The 19595-nt window shown below is 38.3% G+C and overlaps 1 protein-coding gene across 1 annotated transcript in view; it reads right to left on the bottom strand.

The window, feature by feature from the left end:
• Positions 1 to 19595, bottom strand: part of INPP4B (inositol polyphosphate-4-phosphatase type II B) — a 563351-nt gene that overhangs the window by 46005 nt on the left and 497751 nt on the right. The window contains exons 19-24 of the mRNA XM_081093135.1: positions 16985 to 17157; positions 15330 to 15453; positions 13711 to 13828; positions 10442 to 10582; positions 7906 to 8003; positions 2395 to 2507 (exon numbers count right to left, since the gene is read on the bottom strand). Of these exons, the coding sequence (XP_080949261.1) occupies positions 2395 to 2507; positions 7906 to 8003; positions 10442 to 10582; positions 13711 to 13828; positions 15330 to 15453; positions 16985 to 17157 (767 nt within the window). The remainder of the gene's footprint in view (positions 1 to 2394; positions 2508 to 7905; positions 8004 to 10441; positions 10583 to 13710; positions 13829 to 15329; positions 15454 to 16984; positions 17158 to 19595) is intronic.

The following is a 19595-nucleotide window of genomic DNA, read 5'->3' as shown; positions in this document are numbered from 1 at the left end:
ATTATATGAGGTTAATTTAACATATCTGATTGGCATTTGATCTTCAGAGTCTCATTTTTATTTTTTAAAATGTAGTTAAGATAAAACCAAAAGCTTTATCTTTTTCAATTAGAATGTTAAAGCTTATCAAAAGCAGTATTTTCATCAATAGATTTATAGAAGGGGAAAGGAAATAGAAGCAGAAGTAAAAGCTTTTTTGAAAATGTCAAAAGGGATTTCTATATTTCTTCATTTTAAGAGTATTATCATGGGCCTTGGTTTACAGGATATTGAAACTGAGGTATCAGCCTACAGATATGCTATTAATAATAAAGTTAATATTCCCACAGAATGCCAAATTTCCATGCTGTGCATATGTGTATTCATCAAGACAGGTACTTTCACACAAAGGGAAGTTGTGAGTAAGCCACATTTGGCCGGTATATGAATTTTAGAACAGTATTTCGGAAATGAATGGAATTAATGGGAAAACTTTTTTATATATTCAAATGGGAAAGTACATATTCTAAGAAAAAATATACATTTGTGTTTGCATGTGTGCATCCTTCACTTTCCTATTTACATAATTGCATGGTATGTATATAATGACATGTATCTGTCCCCAAGTTGCCAGATAGCCTTGGTAAATGATCAGACTTCCTTCAAGCTACCATGTTATTAGGGAAAGAGCAAAAATAACTTACAATCTGCCTTTGTGAAATTTTTGTGAGAATTAACAAGCATAGTAGTGTTTGAAGATATAAAGAGCAGTCACACTGGGGAAAAAACTATTAAAACAACCTTCCTGTAATGCACTATGGTGCTAAATGGGACCAGTGTAAATGAGCTGCCTGAAAGCCATGTTTCATATTGTTACCTTTGATGTTCTTCCCTGGGGCTCTAAGGGGGCATGAAGGGAAACTAAAGCTGCTTTCCTCTGCCTTGCTCTTGGTAAGTTATTTTATCTTTCAACTTATGGTAAATTATCCATTCCTTTTCCACAGAAGAGAGGAAATAATATAGGATTATAAAGTAAGCACTGACAGTAGGGGGAAAGGCTCTGTCTGAAACACTATTGATAGCGAATGAATAGAGTATGCTAGCTGTTGGGTTAACCTAACTCCAAATTACAAGAGTAATGCTGAGAATAACTACACACATGGAATTCATCATCGAGAGCTCCAAGGTTTGCCTTTCCTAATGAAAAGATCCATTCCTTAGGGTCTGAATGTTTAGCAAAACTTGTAAGATTATCTGAGCTATGCCTGAAATGGTTGTCAGATAAGAGCTTGCAAACCACAGGCAAGATGCTCTTGCTCACTCTTGTAGAAATCTGGGGTGGGAAAGCAGGAAGATCTTCTACCCTGAGGGTGTCATTAACTGAGAAAGAACCATACCATATATAGCTCATTACCCTGAGAGCAATCTGCCAGTAATACATTCTATGCCAATATCTAAATTAGCAAACACATTTACAAACTCATTAATTGAACAATATGTCCAGAAGCCTTACTGAGGCTTTAAGTCAGAGATCTGATAACTACATTCTGTTGAAATCATAAGTCTCTAGAGCATGAGATGGGCTGAAACATGCAACATCAAGAAAATTGAAGACACTTCCTTCTAACCTCCAAGTGTCAAACATATCCAAGATTTGTGAGAAAAGCCAATGAGAAGGATTCTTTCTCATTGAGTTTATCTTGTTCCAATTTGTGTTCTAGTCTACTGATAGCACTATGACAGTGCTTTATTGCCGGGGTCCAACCCCAGCAGGTCCAGGGGTTCCCAAAGGCGTAGATGGAGTCGGCGAAGAAGGAAGGACACGGAGACAGTGTTCAGTTGATCAGCAGCCTAGCCAGCATCTCCAGCCAAGTTCTGGTCTGGATCTCCAGAGAGGTTCTGCCGTTTATTGTCTTGTTACATCCGTATTTATCCCAGTTGACTTTAATCCTGTCAATTTCTATTACAAAGGTTAGGGCGTTTCTTATCTCCATTCCAGGGAGTAAAGATTATGTAGCTTAAGCATGATTGTTTGTAGTGATTAACTACCCGCCTGGCACTTAGTTAAGGAGTTTCATCCCCTCCCTGACTTCAGGGAAAAATTCCTACCTGGGAAAACAACCTTTCTCGGAGAGGTGACCTTGGTTAAAACACACAGTGCTAAGGGGAGCAAACATATTAAGAACAGTATGCTATATACGCCATTGAAACATATGCTGTGCAGATGTTTCTTTCCTGCAGCGACTGTGTCAAGCAGCAAGGATGGACCGGCTTCCGGCACTTTATCTCCTAGACAATGGAAGATGACATCTGGTAACTCAGAGTGCAAATGCTGGGCCCTATCGAGTAGACACCCAATATTGATTGCTGGTCCTCACGGTGACAGTGAGTAAGGTCTAACAGGACAGTGCTTACCGTTGCAGCTAGCCACATGATTTCTACATTCTTCCTCTTTTTGGCTTGGATATTTTGATGGAGATTTTCTAATAATCCTTTTAAATCATTTTGTTCATGAAAATGTGAAATGTCTGAAAAAAGGACAAGAAAAAGAAACAGTATTAAGCTGCTCACAAAATTTTCCTCAATATATTTGCAAATGCAATCGATGACAACAAGTGGTGTTATTTGGAGCAGACTATGTAAGGATAATCATACTTATTAATCCTCTAGTTTTATTCTTTATTTCGACACATGACTCGGTTTCCCTATTCTGTGTAATTGTGGTAATGTCAACTAGTCTCATATAATACCAGTGGTTCTTCCTAATGCTGCGACACTTTAAGACAGTTCCTCATGTTGTGTTGACCCCCAACCATAAAATTATTTTTGTTGCTACTTCATAACTGTAATTTTTCTACTGTTATGAATCATAATGTAAATATCTGATATGCAGGATATATTTTCATTGTTCATGACCCACAGGTTGAGAACCATTGCATACTAACAAGAAAAACATTCTTTTTTAAAAAATTGATTTGAGAGAAAGAATAAGGGAGAGGGAGAGAGAAACACCAATCAGGAATCAAACCCACCACCTCTTAGTGTATGGGATGAAGCACCAACCAACTGAGCCACACCGACCAGGGCAAGAAAAACATTCTTAATGATGATGACTGCTTCAATCATAGCATGGCATAGATGGATATAACCTTCCATTTTTTATTACTGAATAGCTAGTCTGAATCAAGAGACTATATGGGGTAAATATAAAAATCCTGCAAAACACTGATTTAAGGCAACCTCATGTCAAGATTCTTAGGAGATTTTTTTCACAACGTTCACAGTCAGAGGCAGAGTCAAATAAAAAACCTAGTCTCCCAACTCCTATGCCAGTAATTAATTTTCCCCAAATCTGTGCTAGTATCTTCACAATTAACTATGGGTATTAAAAGCAATCATCTTAACACAATGGACCAGCTTCTTCAGAATTCTGAGACTCCAGAATAAAGCATAATGATTTTTCAAAATAATTTAGTTTCATTGTTGACATGGAGATATTTTTAATCAGTCATTTTAAACCACCTACACAGCTCCTAAATATAAAACAAATGGCTATCCTTTTCCCATAAGGATAGTGCTCTAGCATAGACAGACATGCTATTCCTTGTAATTTCACCCCCTCTCCCCATTGCATGCTTTTTAGAAGGGATCATTTTGATGTGCTTACAGTTTTCAAGTCACTATTTCCATGTCTGTCATGACAAAACTTGCCTTATTCAGAGCACATCCCTATCAATCCAACACTTTACTTGCTGCCAAGTTTTTTTCAACATGACAAAAATCTTGCAGGCCACAGAAACTCAGATCTGGTTCTTGAAAGAAGTATCATAAGTAATGACTAGTTTGTAGATTAATAGATGAGCTTTCAAGATATAATGATAGAGCCTTACATAGCCACTGAAAATCATGGTACCAATAGAACATAGATTGGTTTTAGTCTGAAAATCAGTCTCCTAAAATGTAAATATAGCCAATAAGTTTTGCTTTTTGCTCCTCACTCCTGCATTCCTCTAACAACAAACTTAGAGCAACTAATCTCTATGCCTATCTCCATAGGAATATTATTTATTCAAATGGGGTTGAATAATGTAATAAAAAAGGTGAAAATACAAAAATGTTCATCGCTTTGTTTAATATTTTTTAAAAATTTAAATTTCAAAGAGAGAACAGTAAACTGTTACATCGTGCTGCAATGTAATATATAAGTAAAATAAATAAATGCTGTATGTAACATCATAAATATATACAAAACATGTTGAGTAAACATTGCAAATTATAGCAGGATTCATATAAGATAACAGCAATAATATAAAGTTAAATGTGCAAAGCTGTACCATATTTTCTATGGTTGCATACATTTGGAGTAAGAAAGTGTATGAGAATGCAAAACACCAAATTCAGGGTATTGATTTGCTCAGAGGCAGGAGGGTTAGAGATGGAAACCAGACAGGGCTTCCCCTTTAACTGAAAATATTTCTTTTCTACAAAATCTGTGAGGCTGAAGGACAAGTTCCCTAGTGTTTGTTATTTGATGATCTGTTTTTTGTTTGTTTGATTGAAACTTTCATAATTGTTTTTAAAGAAAGCACCCAGCCAAAATTCTAGAAAAGTGATTTCTAGTGCCAAATCTTGCTCCAACTTTGATGTGTGGTCTTGGGCAAGTTGCTTAACCCTCTGTCCCTATTTTCTCAACTGCAAAATAAGGACAAGAACCCTGTCAAGTTTAATTGACTTGCAGTGGAAAACAATTAATAAAAGTCTTGGCAGAAGAGGCTACATCATTAAATTCTGTGTCAACTCTGAAAAACAGAGGAAGACATTCATAGCTCTTAAGAGAGTTCATAGCCTCGGATAGGATGCCAAGCTTCTCAAAATTTATCCAAAGTAGAAAACATTCTCTTACACATACACAGGTGCACAGAGACCACGATCAAGAACATTCACAAAACCAGAGACTGACTCCCATCGCCTCCCAGTGGAACAGAACAGCCAAGTACACATGCACTTTGGAGTACACCCTTTCTCCTTGTTTTGTCAAATGGGGCTTCTTCAACAAGAGTTCTGAATCGGACATTGACCTGAATCAATGACAGGGTGTTGAGTGATGAACAGGAATAGGACTGTGAACTCTCAGCTGATCGAACTGTAACACTAATGAGGCCAAGGCAATAGCCTCATCCATCCACTCATTGTCAATTATTTTAAGTTGTCAGAGTCTCAGATGAAATGGAAATGAATCCCAGCACCTGTTCCACTCACTTCCCACTGCATAGCAGGCATAAAATCTACTTGGGATCAATCACGTTCTCACTCTGAAGTCAATCGATACAATTCCATCACCCTTGAAATCAGGACTAGTTCAGGGATGTGCATCTAAATCTAAGCCAGTCAGAACTTGACTCTGACCTGGGCAATTGTTGCAGGGGTATGGATGCAAGTGATCTGTGATGTTCCAGGTGAGGGAGGCTCAGGACTCTGTAAAACGCAAAGGGGAAGAAAAGCTCTTTGGTTGAGGATGGGAATAGTTCACGGCAGCCATCCTTGAGTCACAAAGGGACAGTGTCAACACTAGGAGTAGCAGAGCAATGAAATGGGGTGGGGGAAATCATTTTAATATTGCAGAGCCACTAAACCCATTATATATTGGACAGGGATATGAAATATTGTAAAGATAGTTTACAATATTCAGCTCACAAAAGGCCCTGGGTGTTTTTCCTTCTTAGCTCACAGGGCCAGGCAGCCCTCCCTTATAGGGCTGACACAGGACTCAACTAGTGGAAGCATTCCAATAGACCTGGATGACAATACCCTTCTCCTTTGTTTGGGAAAAGTGCAAGAAATGGACATTATCAAGAGACAAGAGAGAGGTCTGAGATGATAAACTAATACTTGCTTACTCCTCATTTAAAGGATAGAGAAAGAAGCATTTCGTCCAACCAAATCACTATCACATTTGCTCCAAATCATATAGCAAATGTGATGGTGACTCTAAAACATGGAATTGTTTGTGCTAGTGATTTATAGAAGTGCTTTATTTTATTTTATTATTTGCTAACCCCAAATTTAGGTGTCTCAGTGATCTAGGTGAGCATGAAAGGGGCCTTGAAAGGTTTCTGAGGTCATGCAACCCAATGGGAAGATCAGAGCAAGAAGAGAGAGAAGCGTCATATCTGCCCCACCAGAGTCTCTGCAGTTGGTCAAAGAGGCCAGGTAGGATGTGAAGGGAAGTACATCCTGATGGTTTAGTGTGCCTTAGCGTCAAGGCAGAGAGAACAACCGTCTGAGAGCTACATCACTATTCAAAGATGTGGAAGGAGAAATCCACAGCACATAGTACCCAGATAGAGCCAACAGACCTCCCGGCTGTCAACAGTTCCGGCACCAATTTCAGATATTTACTTCTCGATTCAGATGAAGACAGCAAAGATTTACAGGACGTGGCTTTTCCATTCTTAGGATCTCCATACTCGGCTCAAATAAAGCCCTTTCCCATTAATTACTAATGCAAAATAGTTTTTATATCATTAAGTTTTCAAGTAATTAACAAATTTGAACTTTATCAGTATGCTGGCTACCAAAGAATTTCCCTGTACTAAATTTCATTTTGGCATTAAAATATTTTATGTGAAATAAAATAAACCTGCAGGTGAAATTTTCTAACTACACATTCACACATGGGTATACATATGCCATTATGATATTTTAAGGCAAGAGTCACTGTGTTCTGAAAAGATATAATCACTCCGCCACCTAAGATGGTTCAAACTAAGTGTCAGAATAGAGATCAGTGAACAGTGAGTGATTCAGTGACCGGTAGACTTTTATTACAGCTTTTGGTTAAAAATATAAAAATATTTCTTACTTTATTAAAACCTGGTATCTTATCATTGTGAATACCTCAATATCCCAACATATTTATAGTACTTATGGATGAACTCCAAAGACATTCTTGATTCTCTGACTTTGGACTGCTCAAATGCTATGTGCTTAATTTTATGGGAAAAAAGAACTGTGGAACTGAACAATGGAAAAGAAAGAAAGAAAGAAAGAAAGAAAGAAAGAAAGAAAGAAAGGAAGGAAGGAAGGAAGGAAGAAAGAAAGGGAGAGAAGAAGGAAGGAAGGGAGGGAGGGAAAATAAAAGAAGAACCACAGGTGTAAAACATATTTCTATAGGCTTAGATGCCTTAATAGTTTTTCACATAAATATTGCAATAAGTATATGTGATAAACTGGTTCCTTATTTTATATCACTTTATATCCCCTATTGAAGTTGTATTCTATCTGATTTTCTCCTTGGATATGCATGATGCATCTGATGTAGCTTACAAATAAAAAACCTAAAACTTTACTAAAGTCTTTTACATGGTCAAGAATGACACAAAATTTCTATTGGACTCAACTGAGATTTCTAATGATAAGTTCCTTATTTTTACTTTTGGTATTGTCCAGTGGCACTGACAATGTCCTAGCACAGTGATGGCAAACCTATGACATGCGTGTCAGAGGTGACATGCAAACTCATTTTTTTGGTTGATTTTTCTTTGTTAAATGGCATTTAAATATATAAGATAAATATCAAAAATATGTCTTTGTTTTATTATGGTTGCAAATATCAAAAAATTTCTATATGTGACAGGGCACCAGAGTAAAGTTAGGGTTTTTCAAAATGCTGACACGCCAAACTCAAAAGGTTCACCATCACTGTCCTGGCATGACCAGCCGGACACATTCAAGAGAGCAACCAGGGTAACGAGGCAGGTGTGGACCATGCCACCTTGCCAATCAGCTATGTTGGTTCAGAGAATCTCAAAATTGCTCTCACATCACCAGCACGTGCTCCTTTCTTCCATTGACCTCTATATCCGACCTCTCCTGAAGATTTATAATCAAGCAATTATTATTGTTTTCTATAACTCTCAGACTTACAATCAGGAGGCATCTTTTCCATAAATATCGTGTAATATTCTTTTAGAAGTTCAAAATTTTCCTGATTAATACTTTCTTGCAAAGAAACATCTCCAAACCTAAAAAGAGAAAAAAGAAAACAGTAATAAGTCATAAAATAGCACCTGAAAGGAACACATTTCATCTTTCCTTTTAAAATAGATGGCTAAAGTTGCCTAAGGACTCTCCTTTATTTTATCTTATTTTTTTTAGAGAGAGGAAGGGCGAAAAGAGAGAAATATTGATGTGAGAGCTTCACATTGATCAAGGCCTCCTGCATGACCCCTACTGGGGATGGAACCCACAGCATGGGCATGGAATCCAACCAGCAATGTCATGGTACACAGGACAATGTTCAACCAACTGAGCCACACTGGCCAGGGCAGGAGTCTCCTTTTTTTTTTTCTTTTTTCTTTTTTTTTTTCAGAAAATGTTGCACAATAGTGATTTCAAACACATCCCAGTCACCACTGGCCCTGAGTCATTCCACCAATCCCCTTGACACACCAAAATATTTTCATAATCACCAAATATAAACTTGAATGAAACATCAAGTCTAAAACACCAGCCCCTGTACTTGTACATAACTGATATTCACTTAATGTTGGTCTTCCCACCTCTGCAGGACTATATCTCTGAGATATAGATAACTTTCTTCTCTCTTTTTATCCCTCCAATCTTCCTCTTCACCCATGAGACTTGAGGAGAGGTCCAGGACTGGACTCTAGGCTGCATATAGACTTACTAGAGGCCCGGTACACAAAAATTGGTGCACTCAGTGGGGGGGGGGGGGGGTCCCTCAGCCTGGCCTGTGCTCTCTCACAGTCTAGGACCCCTTGGGGGAGGACCACCTGCTGGCTTAGGCCTGCTTCCCAGGGGATTGGGCCTAAGATGGCAATCAGACATCCATCCCTCTGGCAGCCCGACAGCCCTCGGGGGATGTCCACTTGCCAGCGGGGAGCAGACCTAAGCTGCAGTCAGACATCCTTAGCACTGCTGAGGAGGCAGGAGAGGCTCCCACTACCTCCTCTGTACTGGCAGCCTTCAGCCTGGCTTGTGGCTGAGCAGAGCTCCCCCATGTGAGAGCGCACTGACCACCAGAGGGCAGCTCCTGCATTGAGCGTCTGCCCCCTGGTGGTCAGTGTGTGTCATAGTGACCAGTCATTCCCAGTCGTTCTGCTGTTAGGGTCAGTTTGCATATTACCCTTTTACTATATAGAATGGAGGCCTGGTGCACGGGTGGGGTCTGGCTGGTTTGCCTTGAAGGGTGTCCTGGATCAGCGTGGGGGTCCCGCTTGGGTGCCTGGCCAGTCTGGGTGAGGGGCTGAGGGCCGTTTTCAGGCTGGCCGGGACTGAAGCTCCCAGCCTCTCCTTTTTTTCTTTTTTTTTTTTTTATTCTGGGATTTATTTACCTTCTATAATTGAAACATTGTTGCCATCACTGGCGCTCCCAGCTCTGATGCCACGGCCAGCTGAAAGCAGGTATCGGTGGTTTGTTTAGCTTCTATAATTGAAACATTGTTGCTTTCGGGCTCAGAGCCGGGTCGCAGCAGGCGGGGAACCTTGGCTTCCTCCATCACTGGAGCAAGCAAGCCTCCTGTTCGCTTCAGCTGCGTGGCTGCCGGCTGCCATCTTTGTTGGCAGTTAATTTGCATATCGCCCTGATTAGCCAATGGGAAGTGTAGCGAAGGTACGGTTAATTACCCTTTTTGTCTTTTATTAGATAGGATACACACTGACAAGGGCACATGCACAGCCCTCCAACCTCTCAGGGAGTAGTTCCGCCAGTATTTTTTTCTGTCCATACCATGAAGGCCTATACCCTCTGCACTGGTGCTCTTCTGCCTTTTTCTCAAGATAAAACTTTCTACATGTATATTACATATCTTATGTTTTCAATAAGCATTTCCTAGGTTTAAATTAGGGGTTGGGAACCTGTTTTCTGCCAAAGGCCATTTAGATATTTATAACATCATTCGAGAGTCATACCACAATCTCAACTTAAAAATTAGCCCGCTATATTTGGTCGAACATTTAATTAATTCACCCCTAATGCCTTGGCAGGGTCCAACCAAATGATTTTACAGGCCTTCTATGGCCCATGGGCCAGAGATTCCCCACCCCTAGTTTAAACTAAAAACCTACTTCTCTCTCTCTAACAGAAACAGACTCATACAGAGAACATACTGAGCGTTGCCAGTGGGAAGGGGGTTGGGAGACTGAGTGAAAAAGGTGAAAGGATTGAGAAGTACAGATTGGTAGTTACAAAATAATCATGGGGATGTAAAGTACAGCATAGGGAATATAGTTAGTAATATTGTAACAACTTAGCATGGTGCCAGGTAGGTACTAGAAATATCAGGGCAAACACTAGTTCTAAAATATCTGATTGTCTAACCGCTATTCTAGTACACTTGAAACTAATACCAAATAATATTTAATATAAACTGTAATTAAAAAGAAATTAAAAAATAAATAGAAAGAAAACCTGAATATCAATCTTATACCTGATGCTTACCTCTCAGCAAGAGTTTGCTGTTCATTGATTCCAACGTTAAAAAGTACGGGATGTACGTGAAGTAACTGCCCTTCTTTGATCTGCAGAGGTAGAGTCTCAAACATCCTTGCTGGAAGCTTCACCTCCACCACGTAATGTTCACTGAAGCAAGTGAAGGACAAAGAGAGAAAGTATTGCTTATTTCATTCGTTTTTATGTTATTTTAGATTCATTGGAAACAAACAATAAAACAGTTGGAATATAGCACTGATTTAGGTTTGTGGCTGCTATCTGCTTATTTTCTGTTATTAATTCATTCAATACTCATTTCATTCACTTCTGTACTAAATTACTTGGCATAAAGGATTGTTTACATGTTTGATTTCTCTCCATTGTTCCGAGTTCCGGTAGGAAAGAAAGAGAGTTTCAGTTCATTGTTGTGTATCAGTGGTATGTGCATAAGAACCTCAATATTTGTTTTATTGATTTAGTTATTTTAAAAAACCAACGGATATCAAGAACAACAAAGTAATTCATGATACATTTCTTAATATAGTGAATCTAAGAAGCCGAATAATTTATAACATTTTTAATAATTATGGCCTGATATTATTGATGAACCTCCCTCTTTGTGATGGCCTGATGCAAATGCAATAGTTTCATTATTTAAGGCAAACCGTTGGGAGTTCCTTATCATTTTGCAACATTAGCATATCACAGGTGGATATTTTTGGAAATTGGAAATTTCCATTAAAAAATACTCCTAACAGACTGTCGAATCTCCGAAGGTGGGTAGGAAGAAATCAACCAAAAACTTGTATGCATATATGCATAATCCATGGATACAGACAATAGTCCCCTGGGGCAGGGGCAGGGCAGGCTAGAAGGGGTCAGTGGGGATAAAAAGCAGACATATGTAATACTTTCAACAATAAACATTAAAAAAACAAAAAACCCCACAAAAACACTACTCGTAGTGTTTAGTGTTGAAAATTTAAATTAGGATTAATAAAATATGGTCACCATGAATATCTACTTGTATGTTTTGAAACTTGACATCTTCTGATGCAGTGTGAATTGAATATAGAAATATAGTTTTACCCAGAATTTAGAAAAATCCATATGATTCCAGAACTATATAGACTGCTGGGATTGTAATACATGTATTTGAAAAACAAGCACAGGACAATCAAAGGATCTCTTTATGAAATCTCTATAGTTTCTCCTATGCATGTGGCTAACCAATTATCGCAGCAACATTTTTGGAAAAGATTCTCCATTGATTTGTTTTGGCACCTTTGTTGAAATTGACTGACCCTAAAGGTAATACTTTATTTCTAGACTCTACATTCTGTTCCACTGATCTATACGTATATACTTATGCCAGTACCACATGGTCTTGATTATTGTAGCTTTATAGTTAGTTTTGAAAACAGAAAGTATAAGTCCTCCAGGTTTGTTCTTCTTTTATAAAAGTTATAAAAGTGTTCTTGGTTTTACGGGTTCTTTGTATTTTCATGTAAACTTTAGAATTAGATTGCCAATTTCTACAAAAAAATACAACCGAGATTTCAAGCTGTGGAGAATTGCCATCTAAACAATATTGAGAATTCTAATTTGTGAACATGGACTGTCTTTCCACTTATTGAATCTTATTAATTTCTCTAAGCAATGTTTTGTGTGTTCTGTGTACAGTTCTTGGAGTACTTGGTTGAATTGAGTCCCATGTAATTATTCCTTTTTCATGCTGTTGTGAATAAAATGATCTAAATCACCACTGTTTCTGACAACTTTTCAGGAGTGTACTTTTTTCTGCTTTCCAATCCGAATTGTTAGCCCCCTCCTCTGGTAATGAAACTGCTGGTTTTCATGGGCTATCTTCCTCTGGTAATGTTGTGCAAATAGAGCTGAGGTTGCAGGAAGCAACCTGCCAACAAGGTCACAGACTCCAACTGTCTTATCCCAATGCTCACAAGTTTTCCATCAATGAATGCTTCTAAATTTGTGTGTGCATTATTCCCTTAGTCCTAAGAGGACCATCTTAGACAATTCAGTCCATTTGAAATGTTGCTTTCTGAAGAGAGGATCTGCCAAGCTGTGCACTTAGCCATTCTAGAAGTCCACATCTGTATGATGACTTCTGAATTTAGATACAGCCTGAAGAATCCCCTCAGAAACAGCATCCTGTACTCTGTCTATATACAATGGCCTGGTAAGCTCCCCTCATACATTGTGATAAAAATATCTGTTTCTCCCTTTTGATAATAATCTTTAAAGTATTATACAGTGGTACTATTTTCCAGGTATATGCATGAGCAATTTTACTCCTCTTTCTTCCAATGAATGGTAAATTAAGCATTAGTTGGCACATGAAATATTTAGTTTTATGAGAATGTGCTGTTTCTTTATGTATAAGTAGCCACCTTTCATTCAACCACCTCAAGTCATCCATCACGCAAAATTATCAGACGTTTACTAAAGTCAAGAAAACAAGATTAGCTTGAACTTACTTAGTCTCCTCTTCATCTCTCTCTAACATGAGCAGGACTTTCTCTATTATAGTATTCTCATATTTATTCACTGTGCTCAGAAAATGTTTTCAAATTTCAAATACCATCAGGAAGCATAGAAAAGCGCTAACAGCAGAATGGTTAAAACTTGGAGGACTTCTGATTGAAATGATTTACCATAGGATATAATTTTTCTGTTGGAGCTCTATACTACACAGCATCATCTTCTTAATTATTTCTGATATTCTGCCTATCATATGCTGACCTTCGAAGCTATTTATTTAAAGCCATTCTCAGAAATCTCAGTCTGGGAGTGAATTGTCAAAAATAATTAAGAAAAATGGTGGCATATGCCCCTGATATAGAAATACATCTTTTCTAAAATGTTGCTGCCTTTAACAGAATTTAATATGAAGTCATCTCAAGAATTATGATGCTATTAACCAAATGATTCTAGCAAACGTAAAAATATCCAGAGCTTTATACTGGATAGTAATAAAGAGGAAAATATTCTCTTCATGCAAGCTGGTATTTTGAAGTCCTCATATTTCACAGAGAAGCAATGCCATACTCACCTCACTACAGTACAATTTACAGTCAGGAGACTTCTAGGAGTTTTTAAAGATATTCCCCTATCATGTCACCTACATTTATTTCTCACCAACAAGGAAAAGAGAAAAAAAAATTCCAGAGCAAACCTTACTTCTCCTCAGCTCCTTCATCAATAGCCAATTCAAATATCTAACAAAGCTTGGTCTTTGGGAAATGGGCACCACTTACCGTCTCCCTGTTATAACTGGCAAGACATCATTGGATTTGGCTTCAATTATTTTAAATGCAACTTTCTTCAAGTCTGAAATGCCAACAGCCATGTCCTCCAGCATTCCGATTTCATCACCTAAATGAGAGAAAGGAGCCTGGTTACAAGTATAATATATTTTTAAAAAATATATTTTTATTGATTTCAGAGAGGAAGGGAGAGGGAAAGCGAAATAGAAACATCAATGATGAGAGAGAATCATTGATTGGCTGCCTTCTGCACACCCACTACTAGGGATTGAGCCTGTAACCCAGGCTTGTGCCCTGACTGGGAATTGAACCGTGACCTCCTGGTTCATTGGTTGATGCTCAACCACTGAACCACACCAGCCAGGCACAAGCACTCTATTTGAAGAAAGTGTCCCTGGGTAGTCTACCTCACTGCTGGGATTTGTTCTAGCATTTTAGTAAAGGAGTTTCTGAATGAAACGAATCCATTCTCAATGCTTTTCCTCAGAGGCTGAAAGTTTTCATCAGTGAAATAAGAGCCATGTCAACGGACTCCAGCAGTTCACGGGCCCTTTGAGGGAAGAAAGAATGCGCTCATTTGCTCGGAGGCAGCAGCGATGTTTTGACTGTTCTATGAAACAAAGTGTCCTGCAGTTTCTTTCCATTGGCAGGACTGATCTTTGATTTCTAGAAATAATAGAAATGGCTGAATTGAAGATCATACCTAGGCTCATGCTAGTTTTATATCTCAATACACTGGCAAATAAAGCCTAAGGAGGAGGTAATCAAGTACCATTCTAATCAGCACTGCCCAATAGAAATAGAATGTGAGCCACATATGTAATTTTCCATTTTCTGAGAGTCAGAAATCTTTTTATTTATTAATTTCAGAGAGAGAGGAAAAGAAAGAGAGAAAGAGAGACAGAAAAACATCAATTTGTCATTCCACTTATTTATGCATTCGTTGTTTGATTCTTGTATGTGCTCTGACTGGGGAATCAAACCACAACCTTGGCATATTAGGAGGATGCTCTAATCAACTGAGCTGCCCAGCCAGGGCTCAGTAGTCATATTTTAAAAGATTAAAATAAAAAGGTTAAATTCATTTTAATAATATATTTTATTTTAACTCAATATCTCTAAAATATAATTCCATTGATAAATCGATATAATCAAAATAAATAATTAGTTATTAATATAAAACTCTTTTTTTAAACTAGTTGTTAAATCTGGTATACGTGTCTTATACATACTGATTTGAACTAGATAAATTTCAAGTGCTCAATAGCCATACCAGGCTACGAATTGAACAGTGCAGTTCTAGGTATTAGAGGGTTGGACTTTAAAAATCCAGTTCTTGAAACTATGTTGGCAAAGAGCCTTTTCTATTAAAAAGCCAGATAGCTGCTTAGGTCTCCACCATGAAATAATTTATAATTCTATTTTCATAACATAATGGAGGGGAGTACAGTTACAAAGTGAATGCAAGGAATGAAAAGTTAGATTACTTCTGGAATGCTTTAATGCAATAAAGTTTTACTTTCATTTTTATGTTTAACTGAGGAATCCAAGGACCAAATATCCTATGAATAGGAGTATGACTTTCACATGTACCAACCATCCATACTCACTGTATGTACTTAACAGTCCTTCATATTGTACTATCAATCCCACCGTGTGAAGCTGCTGTAGGAAGCCAGGGTCATGCAAACTTGTGTGTAATTTGATGATAAAACCACAGACCAATCCAGCAAGCTAAAAAAAAATCATTGAAGAAATTGATGGGGGTCAGCGAACTTTAATTTAAAAATATTGAAGACTTCTGAGGCATCAGAGATTTAATTAAAAAATCTCAAGTACATTTAACAAAACTCTATTTATATATCTATGTTGAAACCAGTTGGCAGTCTTTGATCAAGTAAGGCTGGGGCAGGCAGCATTGTGAAAGAGGAAAGAGCATGGGCTCTGAGTCAGGTTGACATGACTACAAATCCTGTCTCTACCATTTCCAGCAGTAAGACAATTAGAAGTTATTTAAAATGTACACATATTATTATTTTAAAAAATACTTTTTGCACATACAGAATAGAAGACTACTCATTTCATAGAATCATTGAAAATACTCAATGAGGAAATGTGTATCACTCAGAGCACATAGCTCCATTTGTCACTGGAGCATCCATGACAGGGGCAGTTTGGTTAAAATACTCCATTGGTCTTAAATGTTTAGAAAGAGAGGCCTTCTGTCTCTCTCCCTTCCTGTGGCTGTCTATAAAACTCATGGGGCGGAGGGAGGAGGGGGAGAAGAAGGCCCCTGCATAGCCACTGTGATGGAAGCCGGTCTTGGTGTCATGGAATCTGGTTGGGTGTAGGCAAAGGAGGTGTTCCTGTCAAACCTCCTGTTCAAGCCTTCCTGCTGGCAAATTTATTTTCTAAACTAAACAAGAGACCATAATGAGGCCCCATCCTGGAATCCATGAAGGAACTGTATAAATAGTGGGTTGCAAATAGGCCCCTTTGCCAGTCCTAGCTGGCCACCTGCAGTGCAAGGCAACTATCCCTTTCCTTCCACTGTGCTCTGTACAGAGACCCCAAGGTATGATACAATGACAGCATGGGTGACCCTTTCCTTCACAGACTCTCTGTTCTGAAATTTCTACATCTACCTTTCAGAGACGTGGCCACCTCTGAAGAAATAAACACTAAGATCTTATAAACTGTTTTGTTCATATCTATATCTATATCTATCTATCTATCTATCTATCTATCTATCTATCTATCTATCTATCTATCTATCTATCTAAAAGCCTAAGTGACCGGCCAACTGGCCAGTAGCTATGATGCGCAATGACCATGAGTGGGCTCAATGCCCAGGCATGGAAACATGGAACAGACTGATGAATCTCAGAGGGAAGAGGGGAGGGAGGAGGGCAGTAAGAGATTAACCAAAGATCTTATATGCATACTAGAGGCCTGGTGCACGGATTGATGTACTAGTTGGGTCCCTTGACCTGGCCTGCAGGGATCAGGCTGAAACCACCTCTCCGACATCCCCTGAGGGGTCCCGGATTGCAAGAGGGTGCATGCAGGTCAGGCCAAGGGACCGCACCGGTGCACAGATTCATGCACCAGGTCTCTAGTTATGAATAAGAAAAACTGGGTACCAAAACTATCAGGAAAGAATCCCTTTAAAAATAAAACTGCCCAGGGGAGACCCCTGTCTTCACCAATGATAGCAGTGAACAACCCAGCATGGTGCTGTGCTCACAACACAAGGGGCACCTACTGCTTGGCTGAAGACGATGTCCCGTCTCAGAGTCAGCATCAGACACTGGGGCAAGCTGTAGGCCAGTTCCTGAAGGAGTACGAAGGTCAGGGATTGCTTGGCTCGGTTCACCACTTCCCCCATGCAGTCCTTCAGGGTAAGGATGAGGGGGTACAACTGTTCATACCAGTCCTCTGGGAGGGGAAAAAGGGGTATAAAAACAGTGGGATAAGTGATGGAAGGTCTTGCAAGATAGAGCCCATTTGTTGTTTTTCTCAGTCAAGTTATGCATATTACTAAAGATTCACAAAGCTTAGATCTGAAGATCTCCAATTGAAATATCTCCTCTGAACGCCGGATGAACAGTCTTAGTGAACTGAACAACACATGTCCTAATACTTGTCCTCTCTCATCTCAGTGTCTCTGCAAATCTTGTCTCTACCTGGAACACCCTTCCTCTCCTTCCTTTCCTGACAAACACTTTAGTTTACCTGTAGGCTCAATTCAGGATTTCCCCCTAACTAGCATAAGTCACATAATCCACTTACCAAAGTTTGAGTTGAGTTCCACTTCTTTTCCTGCCCATAGCAACTTTCGGTCACTGTTCTAGAACTATCTATGCACTATTGCTCAGCAAGAAAGGGAGCTCACTGAGGACAAGGGATTGATTTCTTAATTACCAAACCTCCAGAACTTACTATAGTGTCTAACATATGACAGGTATTCAATCAGTTTTCATTGAATGTTAAAAAACATGTAACAAAAGCCTTTCAAGATAAGGACAAGCATGAGAAAATCACGTTTTTGACAGTTTTTGGAATTTGAGCAGATTGCTCTTCAAACCAAGATACAAAATTGGAACCCTCTGTACTTTTCGTGTGCCTAGATTTTGAATGTGTTTCAATTATAAAATTATGACTTTGGCATGTGACATAGATATGATTTTCAATGTGTTAGAAAATCAAAGCCCTAACAAATATCAAAAAGGACAAATTCTGGGTTGTGTGACATCCTATTAAAATATAAATAAATTGCCCTAGCCGGTTTTGCTCAGTGGATAGAGCGTTGACCTGGGGACTAAAGGGTCCCAGGTTTGATTCCGGCCAAGGGCACATGCCCAGGTTTTGGGCTAAATCCCCCGCAGTAGGGGATGTGCAGGAGGCAGCCAATCAATGATTCTCTCTCATCATTGATGTTTTTATCTTTCTATCTCTTTCCCTTCCTCTCTGAAATAAATTATATATAAAGTATGACAGATTTAAAGAAATGATTGTATGTTGAAAATTAATTATGAATCAGGATCTGAAATGATACAGATTCTCAGCATGGAAGTGTAAGTTTCACCATAATTAAAGTCAGTGGTCAGTAGCAGTTAAGATCTTGGGAGAGTTATAGGGAATGAGAAAAAAATCATAATCACTATTTAACAAAATCACTATTGTTCCACGTCTACTGTCACTTATTTATGTTGTGGTGTAATACACTAAATGAAATAAACCAAAATGGTTGGAAGGGTAATTAATGACCTCAACTTAATAAAAAGATATGCTCTTGTAAATGCTTACGTGATGCTATGACAAAAATACATTAGGAACATTGGGAGTTATTTAAAATATTGTACAATTAAGTGTTATGCTCTGAATAAAAACACTAGAGAAAGGGGAACTCAATGAAAACCTAATAAATCTGTAATCATTTAATAAAGGACTCACTTTTGGGCAGACTAGGATAAAATATGAAAAATGGTTCAATTTAAACAAGCTTGGTTATCTATTGATTCTTATATGATTACTACACATAAAAAAGCAAATCGACAACATCACTTAGTTTCAGAATAAAAGACACCAAGAAGGAATACTGTATATTCATTCCCATTTTTTTCATATTTATATTCTTTTCTCTCCTATTCTCTCTCCCATTCTTTTATTTAGTAATTGTTCTCAATATGAATGTATACACTAAAACATGCACACACACACACATAAAAAAAACAAATATTTCAATAAATTGACTCCAATGTAAATCTTAAAAGATAACAATAGACGAACATTTTGTGTTTAGGTCTGTAAAGATCAGTTTCTATTAAAGAATGCTCAACCATAAACTAAAGCTCAAGCAGCAGGTGGCGCTGTTTCCTCAGGCTGAAGCAGGACCACTTTGTCACTCCATTCAAGCAACTGATTTAAACTTCTTTATACACATGCATGGTTCCCAAGCGGAACCATGTATATTGTGTAGGCACCTTGAATCATGCTATCCTGTGTTAAGTGGTCACAATCTTAGCCATGGAATTTGAGCAGATTTCTCTTTCTAGTGAGATAATCTAAAATTTACTTTTCTACCTTTTCCCCTTGTTAGATACCAAGTGACAGCTCAAGGTAAACATGGCTGTGGGGTTTTCTTTTTTGAAGTTCTTTAAAAGAGGAATCATCACAGATGTCTCCATTAGCATCAGGATAATTTTTAAATTCATTTCTAAATCTATTCTCACACATATTTGATCAGTTGATTCTTAATTGCAATCAGATATTTAAAAAGAAAGTCTGATTTCTAGTCCTACTAGAATAAAAGTGAAAACCTGGAATACAGAAAGAGAAATATGCTCTTATTCTACACCTAAGAGCATTGTTAA

Source organism: Myotis nattereri, assembly GCF_964212035.1.
Source record: "Myotis nattereri genome assembly, chromosome: 5".
Classification (NCBI taxonomy): domain Eukaryota; kingdom Metazoa; phylum Chordata; class Mammalia; order Chiroptera; family Vespertilionidae; genus Myotis; species Myotis nattereri.
Note: the sequence above shows the minus strand (reverse complement) of the source record. Positions and strands in the feature narration are given on the sequence as shown.